General features: G+C 47.5%; 1 protein-coding gene across 1 annotated transcript in view; it reads left to right on the forward strand.

Moving 5' to 3' along the window:
- The window catches only part of GRIK4 (glutamate ionotropic receptor kainate type subunit 4), a 210,758-nt gene that overhangs the window by 65,994 nt on the left and 124,425 nt on the right, over window positions 1–20,339 (forward strand). The window contains 1 exon segment of the mRNA XM_069788072.1: window positions 5,410–5,541. Within this exon segment, the coding sequence (XP_069644173.1) occupies window positions 5,460–5,541 (82 nt within the window). The 5' untranslated portion in view covers window positions 5,410–5,459.

Raw genomic sequence — 20,339 nt, forward strand, 5'->3', positions numbered from 1 at the left:
TTGAAATATTTTTCAGGTTCCTTCACTCTTGTCAGTTCCATTTAAATTTGAGCCTCTCTGCAGATGAAGCTTTGCAAAAGGAAATAGCTCTCTTTGCTTGTCGAAAGAATGAAAAAGGCTCTGTTAAGTTGTTTGTTGATATTTCCTGACAGTTTTTCAGAATTCCTTGCTGCTCTGCAGCTGTTAAATTTGTTGTCTCAGCTGTGAGGATTACTCTAGCTTTGCTTGAGCTGCATTTTCTCACCATTCATCAAGCTTCTGGTGATGCACAGAAAGATCCATCAACACCAAAGCCACCTCCAAACTAGCATTTGGGTAAAAGTCTGCCTCCCAATCGCCTGGATAAGATTGAAGTTGCTGACAATTTTTAAAGGGTGTTTGTGGTTTCTCAGTGAGCTTGCAGACAATGGCGTAGGGGTTTTGCAGTAGAAGTGAACGGAGGTTGCATCAGGATAAAGCACACGTTGGGGTTTTTGAAAGCCTGGTCTTGGCACTGCCTTCCGGACCGTGGAGCGACGTGCCAGCGCAGCTGGAGATGCTGTGCCCTGTCTTGCTGGGATGCAGCCCATTGCCAGGGCTCCCCGGCTTGCTGGGACCAGATGTGGCAGGACAGATGTGGCAGGCCAGGTGGCAAACAGATTTTGCAGGGTGGCAGTATCTTTGGAAGTGTGAACAGAAATAGCAATGCACCTGGATTTCTTGAGTGTCCTTGGCAGGTTGGGCAGAGGGAACAAGAGGGAGAGAAGAGAGGTGGCTTGTTCAGGGATATCTTCACTATTGGCGTGGCAGCTTCAGGAGAGCTTTATTCTGTGATTTAACATTTTATTCTGCCTTTTGGCTTTTGCTGTATTGTCTAAGAATTTTTCTGCAAAAACCTCAAAATATCCGGAAGATGTGGTGATAGCAACAAAGAAAAGTACCATCTCACAGAGTCATTAAAATTGTATAAGTAGTTTCAGAAGCAAGTTGCTTCCTCTGAGAAGCAAATCGTCCATAATTCTGCTTGGTATTTAGAGACTTTTATCTCCAGAGAGAATTCAAAACTATTCAGTATAGTCTTGATTTATTTTATTCTCTTGAATTTTCAGAGCTAGAGATGAAAAAGGGCTTAACAGAAAAAGAATTACATACTTGTGCTGTGCAGAGAGAAGCCAGGGGCCAGCTCGTGATCCACCAGCTATTCAGCAATTCACGTACCACCCTGAAGGACCCATGAAACTCTTTTCTAGCCAGCTCACTCCTTTTGGGGATAGCAGATTCAGACTGCTTTATAACAGCTGGCCATCAACCAGGCTCGCTTGCTATCATAGCACGCCGCCAGTACAATAAAGAGGAACCATTAATGCACGAGCTGTAAATGTACAGGCTGACAAGTTCTTGGTGGAAACGTCAGTAAAGGAAGTTGGTTTGATTTATTTCCAGCAAACTGTGGTGAGGATGAGTCCAGGATAAGTCATCTTCACATGCACAAGAATTAGTGCAGCAAGTTTCTAAATATCCTTGTTCTCTTAAGTGTTTTCTTGGCTTCTAAGGCTTTCTGCTTTGTGTTGCGTGAAAGAAGAATGTAATCTTCCTTCCCTCTCTGGGTGGAATTTCAGAGTGCGCTGGAGTTGATGCCCCAGTTGTACCTCTGAATCATTGCTGGACCTGGGCAGAAAGCATGTTTTATGGCTTCTCCTGGGGAGATGAGAGAGAGACAGGTGCACCTTGCAGCTGTAAGGAAGCAAAAGCTGTTGGGAGGATGGCTAGCTCAGCAAGGCAAAAATTAGTTTACAACAAAGGGGTTTGAACTGTGTGTACCACACTTTTGTGCCTGAATTTAGAGAGTAGGAGGCAGGAGGAACTTCAGGAGATGGAGAGCTGTGAGGACTGAAATACCTCTTTGTTCCTTGCAAGTTAGAAACTTTGATGTTAGGCTAGGAAGAAAAATGCTCTCGCTCCTTTCTCTCTCATCCTATGTCTTGAAGTCCAGTGTCTGTTCCCACTGCTCAGTGGTGCAGATGTGATGGCAGTGACGTGTCCTTGTGTTGCACTCCCTGGGTATTTTGCAAGCACCTCCATCAACCAGATGGTCTATGGGTATGGGTCGTAGGAGCCTGTGTAGTTCTGCTGTTTGGTGAACCCCAAGGTGTATTTCTATTGCTGACAGCTGTTTCTTGGGTTCGTGCTCAAAAATCAAAGTACTGGGAAGCCGTTCTTAGCAGTGGGTAATGTGTTAGGTGAACGCAGCATCCCTCTGTGCTCCATGTTCTAGGTAATTACAACCCTGCCGCTCACGTAGCAGAGCGCAGCGGGTGCCCTGTATTTATTATTTAACTTTGCTGTTAACTCTAAGCTGGTGATGCAAAGGCAGCTGCTTCTCTGGGAATCTCGTAATTTGCCTCTTCACCAAACCAGGCTGCAAACACGAGAGGTGGCCTTGAGGTCTGTCCTTTGGAGCTGAAAGTCACCGGACCCTTTCCCAATCCTTGGCTGTTCGTAGTTTGCCTAGAGTCGTTACCCTCATACGGTTTGTTTTTGCAGAGTCTAAAATGAGAACCACCCATTTTAGCATGGTGATCCCATAGTGCTTTGGCAGAGAATGACGGGGATGTTAATTCCAACATCCTCCTCAAATGGCAGGCAGGCATTTCCCTCCACTGCTTTGGCTGGAAACTGTGGGGTTTTATGTCTGCTTTTCCTTGCCCTAGTCCAGAGGCACAGTTAGGCTGCTGCCCTGCTTTTCCCTCGCAGTGGCTGCCTTTTAGATGCTGATACAAAGTGTTTGCTGCAGGTGGGATCGTATTTATCCGCACAAAGACATGGTCTTAAAACACCTTGCCAGATGATATTAGACAGCTGCGCTAAGGTTGTGGAGAAGCGCATGCTGGTGGAGGAGGAGGCTGGTGGGGAGCGTACCCAAGGGCTGTCGTCTCTCACTGTCCCTACCAGAGGAATGAGCTCAGCACTGTGGCAGGGAAACCCGCTTTAGTACTGACATCTTCTCAGGCCTGGCTCTTTTTGCATCTCCGACCTCTGTGTGTGGTTGCTCCTCTTATTTCTTCTCATTTCGTGTGAGAAACACTGACAAATCTGAGTGTTCGCCTCAACTTTCCCTGGGACCAAGCCGCACCCGACGTGCTGCCGTTCCCTACGCCCTCCTTGGCGAGTGCCGCGGCCAAAGGTTTCTGCTAGTTTCTGCTACAAACACCTTTTGTCGAGTTGCTCTTTTGAGCAAAGAGGCAACGTGTCAGTGTCTGGCAGAACGCAGCGGGGCCGTGGAGGGGAAACAGCGGGGATGAGCAATTGCCGTTTTTCTCAGTCGTGTCTCAAGATGCGTTTGGAGACTTTCTCCCCTTCTCTCCCTCTGACAGCTCCGGTAGCCTCTTCTAGACTGCCTTGGCCAGGCAGGAGGGGGCAGTGGAGGAGAAAGAAGGCAAAACGCATCTGAGGTCCTGTATCAGATGCTTTGCTACTCGAGATGTCGTTGTTAATCACCGCTGGCTAGCAAGGGCTGCTCAGGATGTTTTTTGCACTGAAAGCATGCCTAGGGTAGCGGTGCAAGAAGTGGGACCTAAAGGAGGAAAAGAAGACTGTGAGTCTTGGGGAGTGGCTTTGGAGCCGACGCTGAGCGCGATGCAGCTCCTCGGGGTGCAGACCTCAAGGAGGGTTGAGAGAGGATGTGTGTGCGCCTGTGTGCGACTTCAGCGCTGCAAGCGTCAGTTCCACAGCCTGGGCTGTAATACCGGTGTGAGTAAATTTGACGTGATCCTGCTGTTTTGTCAATAACTTGGAAAGTTTTGAAATAACTGCTTCAAAGTGCTCAAATGATACGTTGCTCCATAATCTGTCTCTGCTGCTGCCAACGCTTCTAAGTAACCAATTTGCCGTGCGCTTAACCTTTTAGGGCTTTTCCTCCCCAGGCATTACTCTGTAACTCCCACTAAAAAAAAAAAAAAAAAAAAAAAAAGAATGCCATTGCCCTTCTCGGAGGTGGCTAATGGTTTCCAGGTGGTTTTTGGCAGCTTCAGCTTTTTAAAAATGTGTTGAGCACACAACTTCTGAAATCAGGATGTTCTTCAAATGTCCAACGGACATCTGAGCATGGGGGTCCCTCAATTTTCTTGAACTGAGAGAATTGGGACTCAGAAGGCAGGGCTGCTGGTGGGAGCTTCCCAAGGGAGATGTGATGCAGAAAGAGAACAAGCTACAGGGAGTGAAAATGTGCAGGGGCTCCCTGCTCAGCCCCTGTCTTGCCTTCTTTCCTACGGCCACGTCTCAATATTTCTTCTGCCTCCCTTGCCTGCCCGTAAAAAGGGGATAGCCCCTCTGAAGCGTGCTGAGATGAGAAGGTGGAAGTCTAAATGTAACCTAAAAATAGCTTAATTGAAAAAATTGCAAGTAAAAAGCTATGTCTTTCTTGAACAAAACTCCTGGTGACTTCAAAGGCAGATTAAAGACTTTGCCTGTGTCAGGACTTCAATATTTGGCCCAAGAATTAGACAAATGGAATAGCGTGAGAATGTTTGCCAGAAAATTGGAGAAGGGAGAGATAAGGTAACAGATGAAATACTCAAAGTCAGCATTTAAGGACATTGCTGCCTGTAGAGATAATTTTATCAACCTGAGGGACAACCATTTCTCCTATAAAGTAAAATCTACCCTCTATGTAGCTGTTTAAAATGGCATTTGTTAAAAATTTGTTTAAGTGTGCTGTGGGAATCTGCTGTGGGACAACCAGTGCCAATATCTGTACTAATGAGAGTTTTGTGGATTGTCCACTTACTGCTCTTCATTTTGATGGTGTTTGGACTTTGAAAGTTAGACCTATGTGTGTTGGGAGTGCTGTTACCTTGTAAGAGGAGAAAAAAATGGTCCTGCTCTTGGTCTTGTCCTGAATCCTTTTGCACGTGACAGGCAGGGAAGGAGGTGGTGACTGTCATTGGGGCTGGAGCAGTACAAAGAATTTGTTTCTAGTTTGGTGGCCAAAGTGACTCTCTGTCTCTGACTCCCATCTCTCAAATTATGGTTTGGTATGAAAATGTTTTGTCCTATCCTAAAACCAGAAGTCAGTATTATATTTTAAGTTGCAGGCTGCTCTGAGTGAAAAAAAGGAGGGGGGGGGAGAAACATTAGAGATGTGACTCAATATTGATTTCCACTTGTTTTTGTGGAAACGCTAAAAATGCCAAGATGAAATATTTTGATTTTTCCTTGTGTTTCTTTTCCATTTTTTTGTTAGAAGCTCTTTGCCCAGTTTGACTCCAATTCCTGAATAATTCATAGTCTGTAAATAGCTTCCTCCTCCTCCTCCTTTGGTAAATAGACTCTTTGTCCCAAGTGCTTGGCAGGCTCAAAGCAGTGTCATCCTGCTGAGTTGCTGGTTCGAGAGCCGAGGTGCTCACGGTGCCGTGTGTTCTCTCTCTGCAGAGTTATGTCATGCCCAGACCACCAAAGGGCTCCATGAGGATTTATAGAAGATGCCCCGTGTCTTGGCGCCTCTGGTGCTCCTTCTGCTGTGGCTAATGAAGATCGCTGCCAGCCCCCATTCCCTGAGGATTGGTGAGTACAAAGCCTCCTCTGCCCTGCATTTAAGCATCCTTCCACTCATTGTTTGGGCTACTCTGCGTAGACGTGCTCGGACAGGGGAAACCAAGCCTTGCCTGTGGTGGTTGGGCTCCCTGCGCTGGTGGTGTGCTCCCCGTTCAGGTGGGGCTGAGGCCCTTGCTGAGCTACAGTGTCCCACCTGTATTTTGGAAATGTTCCCTCCTTCATCTTATGAATGAAATGCAGTTTATATTGGGCGTACGTATTTGCATTGATTTTTATGGTGGTAACGTTACCTGATGGGAATCTCTTTCTGTATAAATTTGAAGTGAAAGCCACTCCTCAAAGGGGCACTGAGGAATGAAACTTGCTCCCCCCCACTCCACTTGATGCTCTGCTACGGTCCACACAAAAGGAAGTAGTTTTTTGTCACAAATTTATCTGTGCCCACAGTGATGAGTAAGGAGTGTTTGAGCCCAAACTGAACCTAGTTAACCGGTGCAACAAGAACATTAATAACTCCAAAGTGCTCCGTTTCTAAGAGTGTCCTATGCATTCGGACTCCTTTGGGCTTTATTAAAAAGTGTTCAGGAAGAGGCACCATCATCTTTGCTTGCTGCCTGTGTGGATTAGGGAAAAGAAATGCATCCAGAAACCTTGTAATGAAACTTGCTTCATAGTATAGACACTTTGCTCTGTTGTTTAGAAAGGAAACTGCTTTACCTGACTCTTCTCTCCGGAGCTACTAGCTGGTTTTATTAACTATTTGTTGCAGATAAGAAGCTAATCTATTCCTGTCCCTGTTTGCAACTTTCACAGGTGACACTTGAAGTAAAATTACTTCTCCCCTCTGCTAGTGGAGCATGGAGCAGCTCAGAAATATAGCAAATGAGGGTCTGTGCTGGCAGGAGTCTGGGAAGGGTGGCTGGGTGTTTTATATCCCCAGCATCTGTGATTCATGGGGAGCACTCATGCTGCATAGTCTCAGCTCCGCAGACTGCATTTCATGTTGATCGGCAGATCCTCCACTTGAGCCAGCAGGTGGGAATGGTGATGGACAGTATATTATCAGGATGCTGAAGGTGAAAGATCCTTCATTACACCTTGTGCTCCAGCCACCTCCTCCTTTGGGGAAAGTACTGTGTGTGCTTGGGAATGTGAGGGGAAGGGGAGCTCCCCTGGCAGCGCACATAGCAGCACTGGGCTGCAAACCAGTCTGGGAACTGGCGTGGTCGTCCACCTCCACAGTGCAACCCAGAGTGAAATGGGGAGGTGTTTGCGAGAGACGGGACTGTGCTTTTGTGTTCCTCGCTGAGGACTGGAAATGAAAATCTGTGCTGCACTGCACTGGGGGCAACTATCAGGTGGGATTAGCTGCTGCCTTCCAGGTCTCAGCTTGGTGCATGCTCAGGGGCTCCCTAAATGGAGTTGGTGGCGGCTGCTGTGAGGCCAAGTCAGTGCTAACCCCTGAGGGCAGGCAAGAAGAAGCCGGGGTGTCTGTGTGTTCAGGGGACACATGAGCAACTGCAGTGTTTGTAGAAAATCTGCCTCCTTCCATCTGTTCAAATACTAGTTTTGTCTTCTGTGCTTGGCATCTGCTGCTGGGTGAAGGAGATCTTGACACGTCGAAGGCGTATCCATAATAGAAATTACTCACACACTTGAACACAGGCATGATTCACATGTCGCCTGGTCCCACCATCTCATACAGGTACACAACTGTATGCCTCTGTGCTTAGAAGAGATGCACAGTGGTGAATAGCTGAGCGCATGCTGCTTAAACATAAGCATCTTGTCGTTAGCATCGTGGACCTGGTTGATTCCCACACGTGAGCCTAAGGCAAGAATTTGCTGAGGGAGGGGAAGCTCAGGTTGGTATGTTAGTACATATCTACTGCTTTTGCTTTGCTCATGGCCTCAGAGCTAACTTCTCTGAAAATGGTGTCTGAAGCAGATGGGCAAAGAGCTGAGGGGGGGGGTTGGGGTTTTGGTTTTGTTTCTTCAAGACAGAGTTTTATTTTAACAATATATCCAGCAAAAAAAGTTAATAAAAATAAAGTACAAAATAAAAGGAGCAAAAAAATATTACTACCAGCCCTGAAATCATTCCCAAATGCATGCTTTTGGCAAGGCAGGGAGGTATGTTATCTAGCAACATAAATCAATGCACTGCATAGAAAAGGAAAACAGACCAGCATGAACATTTAAATATTCAAAGAAAATGCAAGCTAACATTTAAAATAATTCTGAAAGCCATCTGGTAATGGACTGCTCAAATGTACACTTATGTGATTAGTAATGTGAGGTGAACATAGGCAATGTCGCGTCTGGGTTCTTCACCAAGTTGCTAGAAGAGGTTATTGCCTGCTGCGCTTGGCTTCCAGGGTAGAAGGAAGCGTGGTGGTGCTGAGTCAGGGGCACTTGGCTTGGCTTTTAAACTAAGCACTGAGCTTTCCTGCTGCTGCTTTCTTGGGTTTTGCGTGGATCTTGGCGCTGATATTTCTCAGTGGAGTTTCTAGGCAGCAGATTGCTTAATCTTTGAGCACACAGTGACAGGAAGTTCTCCTAGCCTGGATGGGACCAGCAACGAGTGTTGCATTCCAGAGAGCTTTAGAGGCATCATCTATGCAAAAAAGTGAGCAGAATATAGGCTACAGGGTGACCTTCCCTGTGTCTTTGGCATGCATAGGAACAATCTGTAGTCTATCGTGTGCTCTATTTCTCTCCTTGATAGGCAGGAAAAAAACATTGGTGCAAACAAACCTTTTTTTCAGCCTTTTTCTTCAGCCTTAAACTCTGTGTATTTCTTTCTGATCCCATCCTGGAGAAAGTCTCCTAGTTCACGTTGTTTTGGAGACCTTTGGGGGGGAAAAACACCGATCCACATGCTTTATCCAAATAGTGTCTTTCTTCTGAGTGCCTTTTGTTTATCAGTCAGCTTGCCTGTTCTGTCCTGGTGAGGTATTATCTCCCTAGATGCTCAAAAGATGATTGTGATCAGGGGATGAAGAAGCAGGCAGGAATGGGCATGTTCTCGGAAGTTTTCAAGAGCTCCAGGAGGTGTGTAAGGAATTGCCTCGAGACATCCTGTAGCCCTTGAAAAAGCCAATATATGTCCTAATAATATATGTCCTGGGAGCAAAACCCAACAGTTGGTGCTTGCCCAACACGTGCTCTGTTGCATCCATCCGCACCAAAAGCACAAAAGACATCAGCTTCCTCCTGCCTGCCCCAGTGGCGGGCAAGGAAGATGGCTGGTGCAGTGTGCTGTGGGCCAGCATCTCCCCTAGCTCTGGTTTCCTGTGGTATATACATATACCTGGCTGTAGAAGTAATTCTGGTTTTGTTTTTCGTTTGTTCACTCATGCTCAGTAAAGTGTCAGGAAATTTACTTGAGTTATTTACTCAGTTATTTACTTGGTCTTATAGAGTAGACTGTCAGAGCCCTAAATTGGTATTCTCTTGCTAGATTCATTGGGTGTACTAACAGCTTATTTAAAATTCATATACAAGCCAAAGTTGTAGTTTATACGTGGCATTGCCCTAACTAGCAGTAGGCTCAGTAGCACTGACATACGATCTACTGACAAACTCCTTGCAAGGCCTCCTTCAGCCCTGCAGCTCTTTAAAGTGCTCTTTTCTGTAATTGCCTTTGTCTGTCCAAATCCCTTCCCTCCCTCTACCTCTCAACTTTGCAAAGTTTATACAAAAGGCAAGATGCAGTTCTAGCATTTAGAGTATTTTGTTTGGTGAAATCTAGTGTTCTTCTACCCCATACCCAGTGAAAATGCATCCACCGCTTGCTCAGCTGATAATTGAAGAATCATCTGCACTGCTGTCCCAGTGCTCGTGGTAGGGTTTCATCCAGCAGAGAAGCAATGTGTGCTCAAGGTCTCCACAAATCCAAACTGACAGTGGGGTGTCACTAGAGGTGCCAGCCTGGGACATTTGTCCTTGTTTCTAGGCACGTTTCCAAAAATCTGAAATACCTAACGGGCTGTGAATCTCCTACATCTGCTGTGATTGTGGAACTATAATGTCAAGGAAATGTTCTTGGGATCCCCCGGAGCATGCGGAGTCGTGGGAAAGCACTGGCATTTAGCTGTGCATGCTGAAGTAGGTGGGAAGAGGCAAACTGGAGACATGCATCCAGCTTTTTCTGCATCACTGCAATTGCATAGTGCCCCTCCATTTCCTACCTATCACCTTGTCACAGACCTGTGTGGCAGAGCACCATTTGTATGGCCTTGCAGCCCTGCGTAATTACCCTCCCAAGGTCCTTATGATACTAAGCTGCTTGTTTAGTGAGCTAAAGGCCCCACAGCTGCACGGTGTGCTTCTGCCCCGTCCAATGCAGTTAGTACATTGGTGTGTCTGAGCTGGAGGGCTGAAGCAAGGAAGAAGAACTGAGCATTAAAAATGTGTGGCAATGAACACAATTGTGGACCATTTAGTTCAGCTTCCCCAGCTCCCAGGGGATATATGTAATTCTCCTAAAGGCACTGCAGAGAAGATCCCACAAGGCAGCATGTTATTTAACATTAACATTTTTAAGGGTGATAGTGCCATTGATGATGAAGGTGCAGTCAGTCCCCCGGATGCTGTAAAAGAAAAATGTCAATGTCCGCCCCAGTGGGCAGGTACAAATGCTTCCTCCCAGGGGTGCGGTCCGAGGTGGAGAGAAACACGACTGTGCCCTTTATGGCAGGCAGGGAGAGCTGTGGCTTTGTGACAGGTTGGCTTGTGCCAGCCCCAGTACCCCCATATCCTGATGGCAGCTTGCTGAGACGGCTTGAAACTCCACTTCTCTCGCCTGCGCGGAGGCAGGGGAGCGCATTCGACGCAGACGGACAAAGCACAAACTCCTTTCCTTACGCAGTGCTGCTTTCTGGCATACCCAAGGCCTTTGTGGATGATAGCAATGCAACTGCAATAGACTGCTGTCCACCAATTCGCTATTCCCCAGCAGAGAAATGGCCTTACCCTGGCTTTGAACCCAGCAAGGCTGCTGCGATCAGCTTAAGGCGGAGAAACAGTCTCCAAGTCTCACATGGTGGTGCTGTTGCTGGAAAACCTTTCCACTTGTAATTATGATTAGTGTTTAAGAAAACAAAGCTTCTGGTAGGGGTTAGGTGCCTCTCTCTCTGGCCGGCTGTCCCACCGGCCGCGGGAGCAGAGCCGTCAGGTACTGCCTGTGCAGGACGGGGACGGCTAATGACTCCTTGCCAGAAGGCAGCAGACTGGAGGGGAAGAACTGGGCTGGAAACAAAGCAGGTTGCTGAGACATGTGTGATTAGCTGGCTTCCCTATGCATGGACCTAACTGTTAAAAATTGTTATTAAAAATAATCCTTAAAAAGAAACCATTGTGAGCTGCAGGGCCCCAGTGCCCGAGGCTGTACCCACATGCCTCCGGGGCAGCAGCGGTTGTTGGACGGATGCTTTCAAGTGCCGTCGTGTTTGGACTGTGATAAAAAAAAGCCCAAAAAAAGCCACCCTGGCTTGAGGACTGGGGTGGGAGGAGGGTGTAGCTGCTCTGGGGGTCAGGTGGAGGGGTATGTTCTGGACACGAGGGACGGTGGAGGAGTTTTACTGTTTGCAAATGTTTGCCAAGTTGCATCTGGAGAAATAAGGCACGAACGAAGGGCTGTCCCCATGCTGTGGTGACAGCAGCAGGTGTGGGCTGCAGCTAGGTTGACATGAAATGCGTGTAGATGCTTTCTATGTGTATCTTGGGTTCCTAGGGACTAGGAACCCAAGCTACACACTTGCCAGGGGTGGCCCTTGGCTCCCCTCAAGCCCACACTGTAGCTGCCCATCTCCTGGAGTCCCGCCGTGGCATGTGGCCCACCATCGCACCCAGCTCTTGGAGCTGGGAAGTGCTGCTGGGTGCCTGAGCTTCAGTTCTGTCCCCTGCTCGATTCATGCCTCACTGGGCTCATTTCAGCACTCGTAAGTAGGGTTTGGCCTGTACTGATTTTATTTTATTTTTTTTAAAAGGCTTTCACATTTCATTTAGGACTTTCCTAGATTCTGAGAGTCTAAAGAAATAGAGAACTGTGCAGGAGGAGGAGAGGTATCTACATCTTTGTTGATGCATGACATGGTAAATTTGTCTGGCTGAAACAATATTAATATTTCCCCCAATATTAAAAAGGCCCAGTTAAGTTCATTAAGGTGAAGTAGATTCATAGTTATTTGTCATTTGCGGCTGAAGAGTGGTGGGAGGTAGAGAAAAATTCAATATTCATTTGTTAACTATTTGCCCTTTTAATTTTGTTTTCATTATTCTTCTAGGAGAGTGATATTTTATTTATGCTTTCTGAGTTATGCGCATAAATCTTTATTTTTAAAAAAGTCACCAGTATAGATGTCAGGCCCTTTCAGCAATGCCTTGTCTAGACTTGCCCTTTGATTCTTTGCAGTTCTCCCCAGGTACTGCTGTGTTACAGTGCTAGGAAGAGTGGCTAACAGTGCCCCATCTCCTAGCCATGCCTTCCCTATCCTGAGTGGTCTTGTGAAGGCAACTGATCTATGGAGGCTACTTCCAGGATAAAAGGAGTCTTTTTTTTTTTTTTTTTTTTTTCCGGCAAAAGGCAACTGAAGCTGTTCAAAGGGGGCTGCACGCAGCTGGTGACTGCTGCGGTCTCTTATCTAACCTGTTCTTCTCGGAAATGATCAGGTGAAAAGTGGTTTTCTTGAATGCTTTTGATGTTGGACGCTAGGGCAGAGCATTCGGGCTCCCTGCATGTGTGCTGAGGTCGGTATCTGAGGAGAACGTGGTTGCTGGGTGGTCACCGTGTGTGGGCAGGGGTTTGCACGCTGTTCCCACTGGCTCTGCAAACTCGAGTTTTCCTAGGGATGCGCTGGGCGGCTTCTCTGCATGCAGAGGCAGGAGGCTCATTAGCACCATCGAAGTGTGAGTGAAAACTGCGGGAGAAAAGCGAGAGCTTCCGAGCCAGGAGCCCTGGGAGAAAGCGAGTGGGAATCGGGTTGAGCTGCAAGCGAGTACTTGAGCAGTACTTGAAGGATGTAGAAGTCCTGCATCCCTGCTTCATTTTGCTTTGATTTTGAACAGTGAGGGGCCTATTTGGCATACTGACTGAGACTGGATACCAAAGAGGGAGGGACTGATCGTTTCCTCCACTGTAGAGGTTTCTACATGAATTGCATGTGATCAGGGTTGAATGCATTTGGCTTAAAATCAACTGAGCCGCGTGCTCCAGGGAGCTCTCATGGAAGCAAGAGGGGCTTGGTGCAATGCGTGAGGACCTGCCCCGCAGCTGATGGCTCTGCGGGAGAAAAGCACCCGTGGCATGGGCCAGGCAGCCCAGTGCCCGTGGGGCTGCCCTGCTCGCCCGCTCCCCGGGGCACGCAGTCCCCCTTGCCTCACCGGGGAGATTGGGGTGGGAGGGGTGTGTGTCTCTCCAGGCTGTGGTTTAGCCACCTAAACCATAACGAGCTCCTGATCTACAGCTGAGGAATCCAGCACTACAATAATATGAATAGTAAATAATAAGCAGATTTATACCTTAAATCAGTGCTACAGGGCATGGAGTGAGGGAGGTTGCGGATTCAGTGAGACAGACCATCTCTTTATGTGCTTTGCACCTCTGTGGCAGAGTTATTTTTACTGATCTGCTCATTAATGTCTGAGAGGCAGGCTACATTGTCCATCCCAAGAGGCCTTAAGTTGTGTTTTGATTCATTATATATCCATGTACATATTATATAGGTATAGATCTCTGTGTGCAGAGCATCTGGATGGGGAAGTCAGCTGGTAGTTACAGAAAAGAGCTGTGTTGCTCAAGTAGCAAACAGCATAGACCTCTGTTTTTTTCATTTACTTGTTTAATGAAAGTTACTTGCTCACCAGCACTGGTAAAGCTGTGGTACGCCTGGGCACAGCAGCCAGCTGCTGCCCTGTGCTGTACTGCGTGGTAGATCTGGAAGGTGACCGGGTTTGAAGTAGGTGCTAATTCAGCAGGAAGAGGAAAATTTGCTTTAAGGAGAGGAGCCAGGGAGAGAGGGGCTGGTCACTGGGAAGGTCATACATATCTCCCTTACAGGTCCAGTCCTATGCAGTCGCAGGGGGAGCAAGAGAGGGCAGACATGGATAGGTGCACGTATAGGGTTTTGCTTCAGAGGTCTGATTTTTCACTTTTGTTACTGAACATCGAATATTCTCCCTGAGCCAAGGATCAGGATCTGAGAGCCATGTAACCTGTTTTATATCTAAATACTGTTACTGCCCCTGGGCAACGCTTTGTGTATTTAGCTGCTGAGCCATGTTTAATAGAGGTCTTTTTGTTTCATAGAGTGAAAGCTAGACATAGCAAGAGCTACTCTGTCATTTTTTCATTTTTTTCATATATATATATGAATAAAAAAGTCAATTACATGAATGAAAGATGCTTGGTTCCCTGCCTAAACAGCTGCCAAAATTAATTCCAATTCTGAGCCAAATTCAGCAAAGCTGGAATTTCTGCAGAAAGCTCCAGCGTGGCATGAGATAGGCTTGTGCATTAGTCTGCATTACAGATTACTGCTGCCCAGCTCCTCGCCCTTGGCCATCCGTGTGGGCAGCTGAGGAAGGATGGATTTCACGCACTCTGTGATGAGCTTGACTTCACTGCAGAATAAGCCCGAATTAAATATCCTTAGCAGACCCTTGCTGGAGTGCGTGCCATCACACTGCAAAGCAGTGCTCACTTGATAGAGAACAGCTGTCTTGGCAGCTCAGAGCACCTGAAAACTTAGTGCCAGCGTCAGCAATACTTTGAGCTTCAAATTTGTTCCTCCCCACGGACCAATTAACTTGCATTTAAAGAACCACCTGAATTGAGCAGGAGATTTTTTGGATGTGGACAGGAGCTGGGTTGAGGTACAAAATTTGAATAAACATGCCGAGGAAGTAAGCCCTCCGTCCAGGCAGCAGCTGCTGGTGTGGGAGGGCAGGGAGCAGCTCTATGGCTGGCTACTGAGGAAGGGGCACCTGTGGGATATGTGGCTGAAGAACACGGTTGCTTACTTTTAGGGAGATGCATACCTGTAGTGACTATAACTAGTGATCTGAAGGTTGTTTTCAGGAAGCGAGGTGGAGGATAGCCTTGCAGCTTAAGGCAGTGGCCCAAGTTTCTAAAGGTGAGTTGAGATAAAGCCAAAGTCATTACCTGTGAGCTATTACAACCTTTCTGAGAAGGCAAGCTGGAGGATGGCAGATGGGAGGAGGAACACAGCAAGGCAACTCCAACTTGTAACAGTCTGTTGGAGCAGAGCTGAGATCCTCACGCTGTGCGCGTAAGGTAGGGTTTCTTTCTGTTTGAAGTGATATGCCTTGTGCTTAGAGGTTTATTCCTCATTCTGTTGCTGCGTAACTCTTGGCAAGTTCATTTGTCCTTGCTCTGTAGATGGGTGGACTGCAAGCTCAGGGGCCAGCGCTGCCGGTTGCAACATGTGCAGTGCTCCGCTCAGTCAGGTGTTAAAGCCTCTTGCTAGCATTAGGCACTGCAGGGCTGTTGGGCAACCTTCCCAGAAAAGGTGCTTTTGATCTGAAAGGGCACTTATCTCAAGTCCCCTTCTGCAGCTAATTGCTTGTGGCTCAGTTTAAGATAAACACACCCCTGTAAAGCTAAAAGCCCAAATTGTCCTGGCTTGGATTTAGAAGCTCTAGCTCTTGATATCCAGGTGTTTTGAGCCTATAGCACTTGAAAAAGTCCCAATCCCAGAAGTAGAGAACAACCTGCTGACAAAGCAGGGGTGAGAGAGATCCTGGCTCCCTGCATGCTGCTGCTGCTGGGTCCTACACAGGGCTCCAGCCTCTGCCAGGGGTAGGTCCTGCCCTTCCCTGCAATGGCTTTGTGCTCCTCTTCTCCCTCACGAAGACCTCACTGTGATGAGATTGAAGCTGCTGGCTGAGGTGATTGCTGAAAAAATGCTGAGGAAAAAGGGAAGGATGGAAGAACTTGAAAGAATGAGTTTTGCTTTTCTGTAGGATGTTGGCTATGAAAAGCACAGAGCTGTAGGCTGTGCTGATCGGCAGGGGAAGCAGTGTGCATGTGGGAGAGAAGAGGGCAACACCCAGGGCACAATCCATACTGCTGTGAGCAGGCAGGACAAATGGGTGCCCTCAGCCTGCATTTTGCTGGGAAAGCCCTCCAAGAGGATGATGTCACGTTAGGGTAGCATCATTCCCCAGAGCCCTTCTTTGGGGTGTTATCTCTGGAGGGGCAATGAGTGTGGGAGGCCTGAGAAGCAGAAGGTGAAGATCCCAGCTGGAGGAGAGCTCCTGAAATGAGGAAAAAATGGGAGATGCATGGAGATGGGTGCTTATAACCATGGCCGGTTATGCCTGAGAGTGGTAACGTGGAGCAGTGGCAGGGCATGGACCACAGGGCTCTTGGGGCTGGCAGAGACCTCCCTGCGGGAAGGGATGTGCAGACCTGGTGCTCGTAGGGCTGGAGGGTGTGAGGGAGCTCCGTGGCCCATAGGCAAAAATGAAATGCTAAGCTCAGCAGGCAGAGAAGTAAAGAAAGCAGAGGCTCATGTGTCAGCAAAGAGGTGGACTTGAGCGTGGAGCTAGAAGGGAGCAATAGGGGGGATCTGCAGTGGAGGAGCAGCTTAGCCAGGCAGTTGCCAGCTCTGACTCGACCCCTGCCAAATGAGGACTGTGAATGTAAGAAGGCTGCAGGGAGGGATGGCTCATTTTCCCAAAGACACCGCTAATGAATTCCTCTTGCACCTCCAGACGCTGTAGGGGTTTGGAGAGGCTAAATGGAACTTTATGCGAAAATGATGGCTGAATGTCAATTCTGCTGTCGAAGCCAATTTGGGAGTCGGAAAGTGCTAAAAGAATTAAGATTGTTAAATGGAAATAAGTCAACTTGGTTGAGATGAAATAGGGTTTAAATGAGTGAAATTATCTGTGGATTACTCTTGTTAGAGTACTGCCTTATTTAATAAACTGAGTTTTAATCTGCTGCAGGGATTCCTGAAGGAAAAGCTTAGCCTACGGGGGTACATGCATGTGATGAAGGGGAAGGACCGGCTGTGCCATCTTCCAGAATGGAGCCACAAGAGTAAAAGGGAGGTAATAGTTTGCCCGTGAGTGTGTTGTACTTTCACGAGGATCTTGTTTGCTGCTTCGTAAGTGGTTTGATCCTTTTTCAGGCTTCTTGGGTAGTTCTTTTCTTTCACTGGCAGAACAGGAGATCACTTCTTCTGGTCAGGTGATGCCTGTTCTAGATACCACATGTCCCTGGGGAGCATTTCTAGCGTAGGGCCATGCAGGACTTCATGGTTCCTGGGGTAGATGTAGTCAGACCTCTCCCTGAGTACTGGAAAAGAGTTCTGCAAGGAAACTAACTCTTGCTGTATTTAAGAGGGAAAGAGAGAGCGCTGGAAATCTTGAGGGCTGCAGTTTCATTGCGAAGGGAGAGTTTAGTAATTATTAATGGGCACTGATTATCTGCTCCTGCAAGAGCAAATCCGTTGCAGAAGAGCAACCAGGTACTCTTAGCTAACTTTAGCTGTCCACCCGACTCAATGCAGATGTCACCTGTCATCTTGCATGTGTTTCTGACCTGTCTCTCTTTAGTGATAGTCATGAAAGCATAACTGCTCCAGATGCTTCTAAAATTGTCTGCGGAGGGAAGGACCTGATCTTAGTGCTGAGCAGTCATGTTTCAGCACTGTAAGACTCTGCTTTTGGCTGCTGGAGCTGGTATCTGAGCCTGGGAGCTTACGGCATGCAGGAGGGGCATGTGGCTTAGAGGGGAGGATCTGAATGTGAGGTACGAAAGGCTAATGCACAAGGAGGGATGGGGCTTGATTTTCCTCTCAATCCTATAACAGGTTTCAGAATATCTCATGTTCTGTACTTGGAAAAGTCAAGAATTTCCAAGCTGTTTTCAGACAGTTTTGAGAGAGAAATCAATTCCAGAGTCATTGGTGGGTTAGGAGTCTCAAAGGGGATGCAAGAGATCCAGGATCAAACTCCGGCCCCTGTAGGAGGCCATGGGTAACCTGTCTGGGTTATGCTCCTATCCATTCAAAGGAGACTGTCTGCTGTAAATTTTACATCTTTCGTAGCCCTCGTTGTTGTTGTCAGGAGAGCTAATGAAACTGCCTAGCAGGCAGAGCTGAGCCATTGCCTGCCACAGCCTTCCCATCCTGTATTTTTGCCTCTTTCCTGGACCTGTCCCGACAACTGGTCTCTATAACTGCTGAAAGTTCTTGCATCTCGTGCTGCTAAAATTGTGTTTGGGGGGGAAGTTAGAGCTGGGATAGCAGGAAGAAGGCAATGAAGAGGCTCTGTTTGCCCATATATTTTTGTCTTGCTGGGGGGATTGCTGTTCACTACCCCGTGTTGTAGCACAGGGCAGACTCACTGGAGCTGGTCTGTATGTGCTGTGTCCTCTGGAATTATTCCTGGTTTCATATTGTAGAGGTGCAGGCCAGGATGAATGCCTGAGATCTAGCCTGAGGCTCATTCCACATGAGCTTAAGACTTCTGTGATCTTCTTGCCAAGCCGAAGGGATAATGAAAGTTTGAAAAGTCATAATGTGGTGTCAGCTTGGGTTTGTCTGAGGATCTCCCCATTCATTACAGATTCCACCCCCTTCCTAACCCTGATTTGTGGTTCTTCTGCTTGACAAGAAGGATCTGCTAACCTGTGTCTGATAGGATCAGCTGCCCCATCTCGCTGCTAGAGGTTTTTGTAGTCACCAGCATCTTGCAGAATTTGTGCTTATGGGTGCACATGTGTGCAGACTATGGTGTTCAACAGCACATTTGATAGCCCCCACTTTGTACCAGATCTGATTCACAGGCATCTAATTTTACCATGGCAGAATGCCCCTAATCACACTCCTTCATTCACCCTGTAGAGTGGTTTTCTGGTCGTGTTCAGCTGCCCTGCACATCTTCCCATTTGACCACCAGCACAACTCCGTTTTGCCATTTGACTTCTGCACTTCAGAACATTTTGTTCCACATCCCTTGCACAGAAGATAGCTTGGCAGTTGCAGACCTTTAGCATTTATTATCTATTGTGTTTCTATCCGTTTCAGTGGCACGTGGAATTCTTTCTCATGCTTGTTTCATTGAGGGCCCTGGTACGGTGGGAAGAAGTACTTTGTTATTCCAGGCATGCTCAGAAATACCATGATCTTAGCGATCACACAAGACACAGCAAAAGAACGGTTGAGTTGGCAGTGAAATATCTTGCAGTACTTGTGCAGAGTCTTAGGTATCCCATGCAATAGCCACCCTAGATGCCTCACTAGCCCCAGTTGTGCTGCTTTACTGCAGATGCTGGTGTTGAGCTTTTGGGGCCAGGTGAGGCTGCAGCGACTTTGCCCAGGCAGCAAGCAGTGCCCCGAGCACTGTAGCTCTCAGCAGAGCTTGCCTCAAAGTCCCCAGCATGACCAGTCTTTGAGAGGTACTGCGGTAATGCTATGGGATAGCTGCCTACCAGCTCTGGCAGAAAGGAAGCACTGTGGTTGTCCAGCTTGGCATGGCTGAGGAGCATTACCAGGGTAGGACAGGGGTCTAAGCACTTGGGTTTTGGAGCAGAAAGCTTGTTTTCATTGTAATGGCTGTGGTTGAAAAGCCTGTTCTTCTCTCATGCGTTTAAATCCCATGGAGCTTCTCGTTAGGAACAAATGATGCCTCAGGCAAGTGGAGCTATAGAAAAGTAATCTTTATTAAGCACCCTCGGTGGTCAGAGTTACTTGATGAGCTCCAGAGTTTTATTTGCAGGCAGCTTGGGTTGTCATTTAGCAGGAAAGAGCTTTGAACTCCCTCCCTTCCCTGTCTCTAGGTTACTGTTTTCTATTTCTGTGTGTTTTGAGTCCCTGCAGCCCTGCAAATACTTCTTGTAAAATTGTTGACACTGGGAACAAAATGCATGGAAGAGACTGGATGTGCATAGGTCAGGAAAATGCAGCCATGCTTGGGGAAGGGGATACAAGGTGCCTGCAGTGCATCGTGAGTCCTGAGCAGGACACAGGTATAGCTGTTTCTGTGGGAAATGCTGTACAGAACCCACAGACTGATGTGGGAACATCTATGGAAAGTTCTGTCTCTGAATACTTCATGGCTGCATATTTGGGGCAGGAATGGCTACTGGGAGAGCAACATGTCCTCTTGGAGCCATCCACTCTGCCCCTCCGTGCTGGCACCTACAGTAAGCTGTACGGCCGGTTGTCTTTCATCTCTGCACTTTGCAGGTTCTCCACAGGTGATGGAAAATGAGCTATAAATTGTAAGCACAAAGGCCAGCGAAAACCAAAATAAATTTAAAACAGCATCCTGCCAGATGTTTTGCTTTTTGCTGGATAGCTAGAGGGAGAAAGAATAAACAGCTCAGAAAAATAAAGCAAGACATGGGGTGTGAGTGTGAAGGTGTTGCACACCTCAGCTGCGTAGCTAACCCCGATAGTTGTTTGAGGCTCTGCTGCTACACAGTGCTGTATGGGATGTTTCTAGATTGACGTGGAGGCAAGCCCAGCCTCACCCCCTGCTTGAGTGATATCAGGGAATCTCAAGGTAAACCCAGGATGAAAAAGGGAGAGAGAAAAATTAATCTGTGACCGCTGTACTTGGCTTTATGAAAAGGAAATGAAGTGAAGGCAGGAGACTCAGAAGTTCGCCTGCATCTGTCTTGTCAAGCATGTGAAGCTGACACAACGATGGAGTCATTACAGGCTCCTGTGTAAATACAGGCTCTTCATTTTTTTTTTTTCCTCATAACATATCTCATTTACTTAATAGCCTGTAATTGCTCTGGAGGAGCAGTCGTGTCAGCCATC

The sequence above is a fragment of the Haliaeetus albicilla genome, chromosome 7 (genome assembly GCF_947461875.1).
Source record: "Haliaeetus albicilla chromosome 7, bHalAlb1.1, whole genome shotgun sequence".
Taxonomy (NCBI): Eukaryota; Metazoa; Chordata; class Aves; order Accipitriformes; family Accipitridae; genus Haliaeetus; species Haliaeetus albicilla.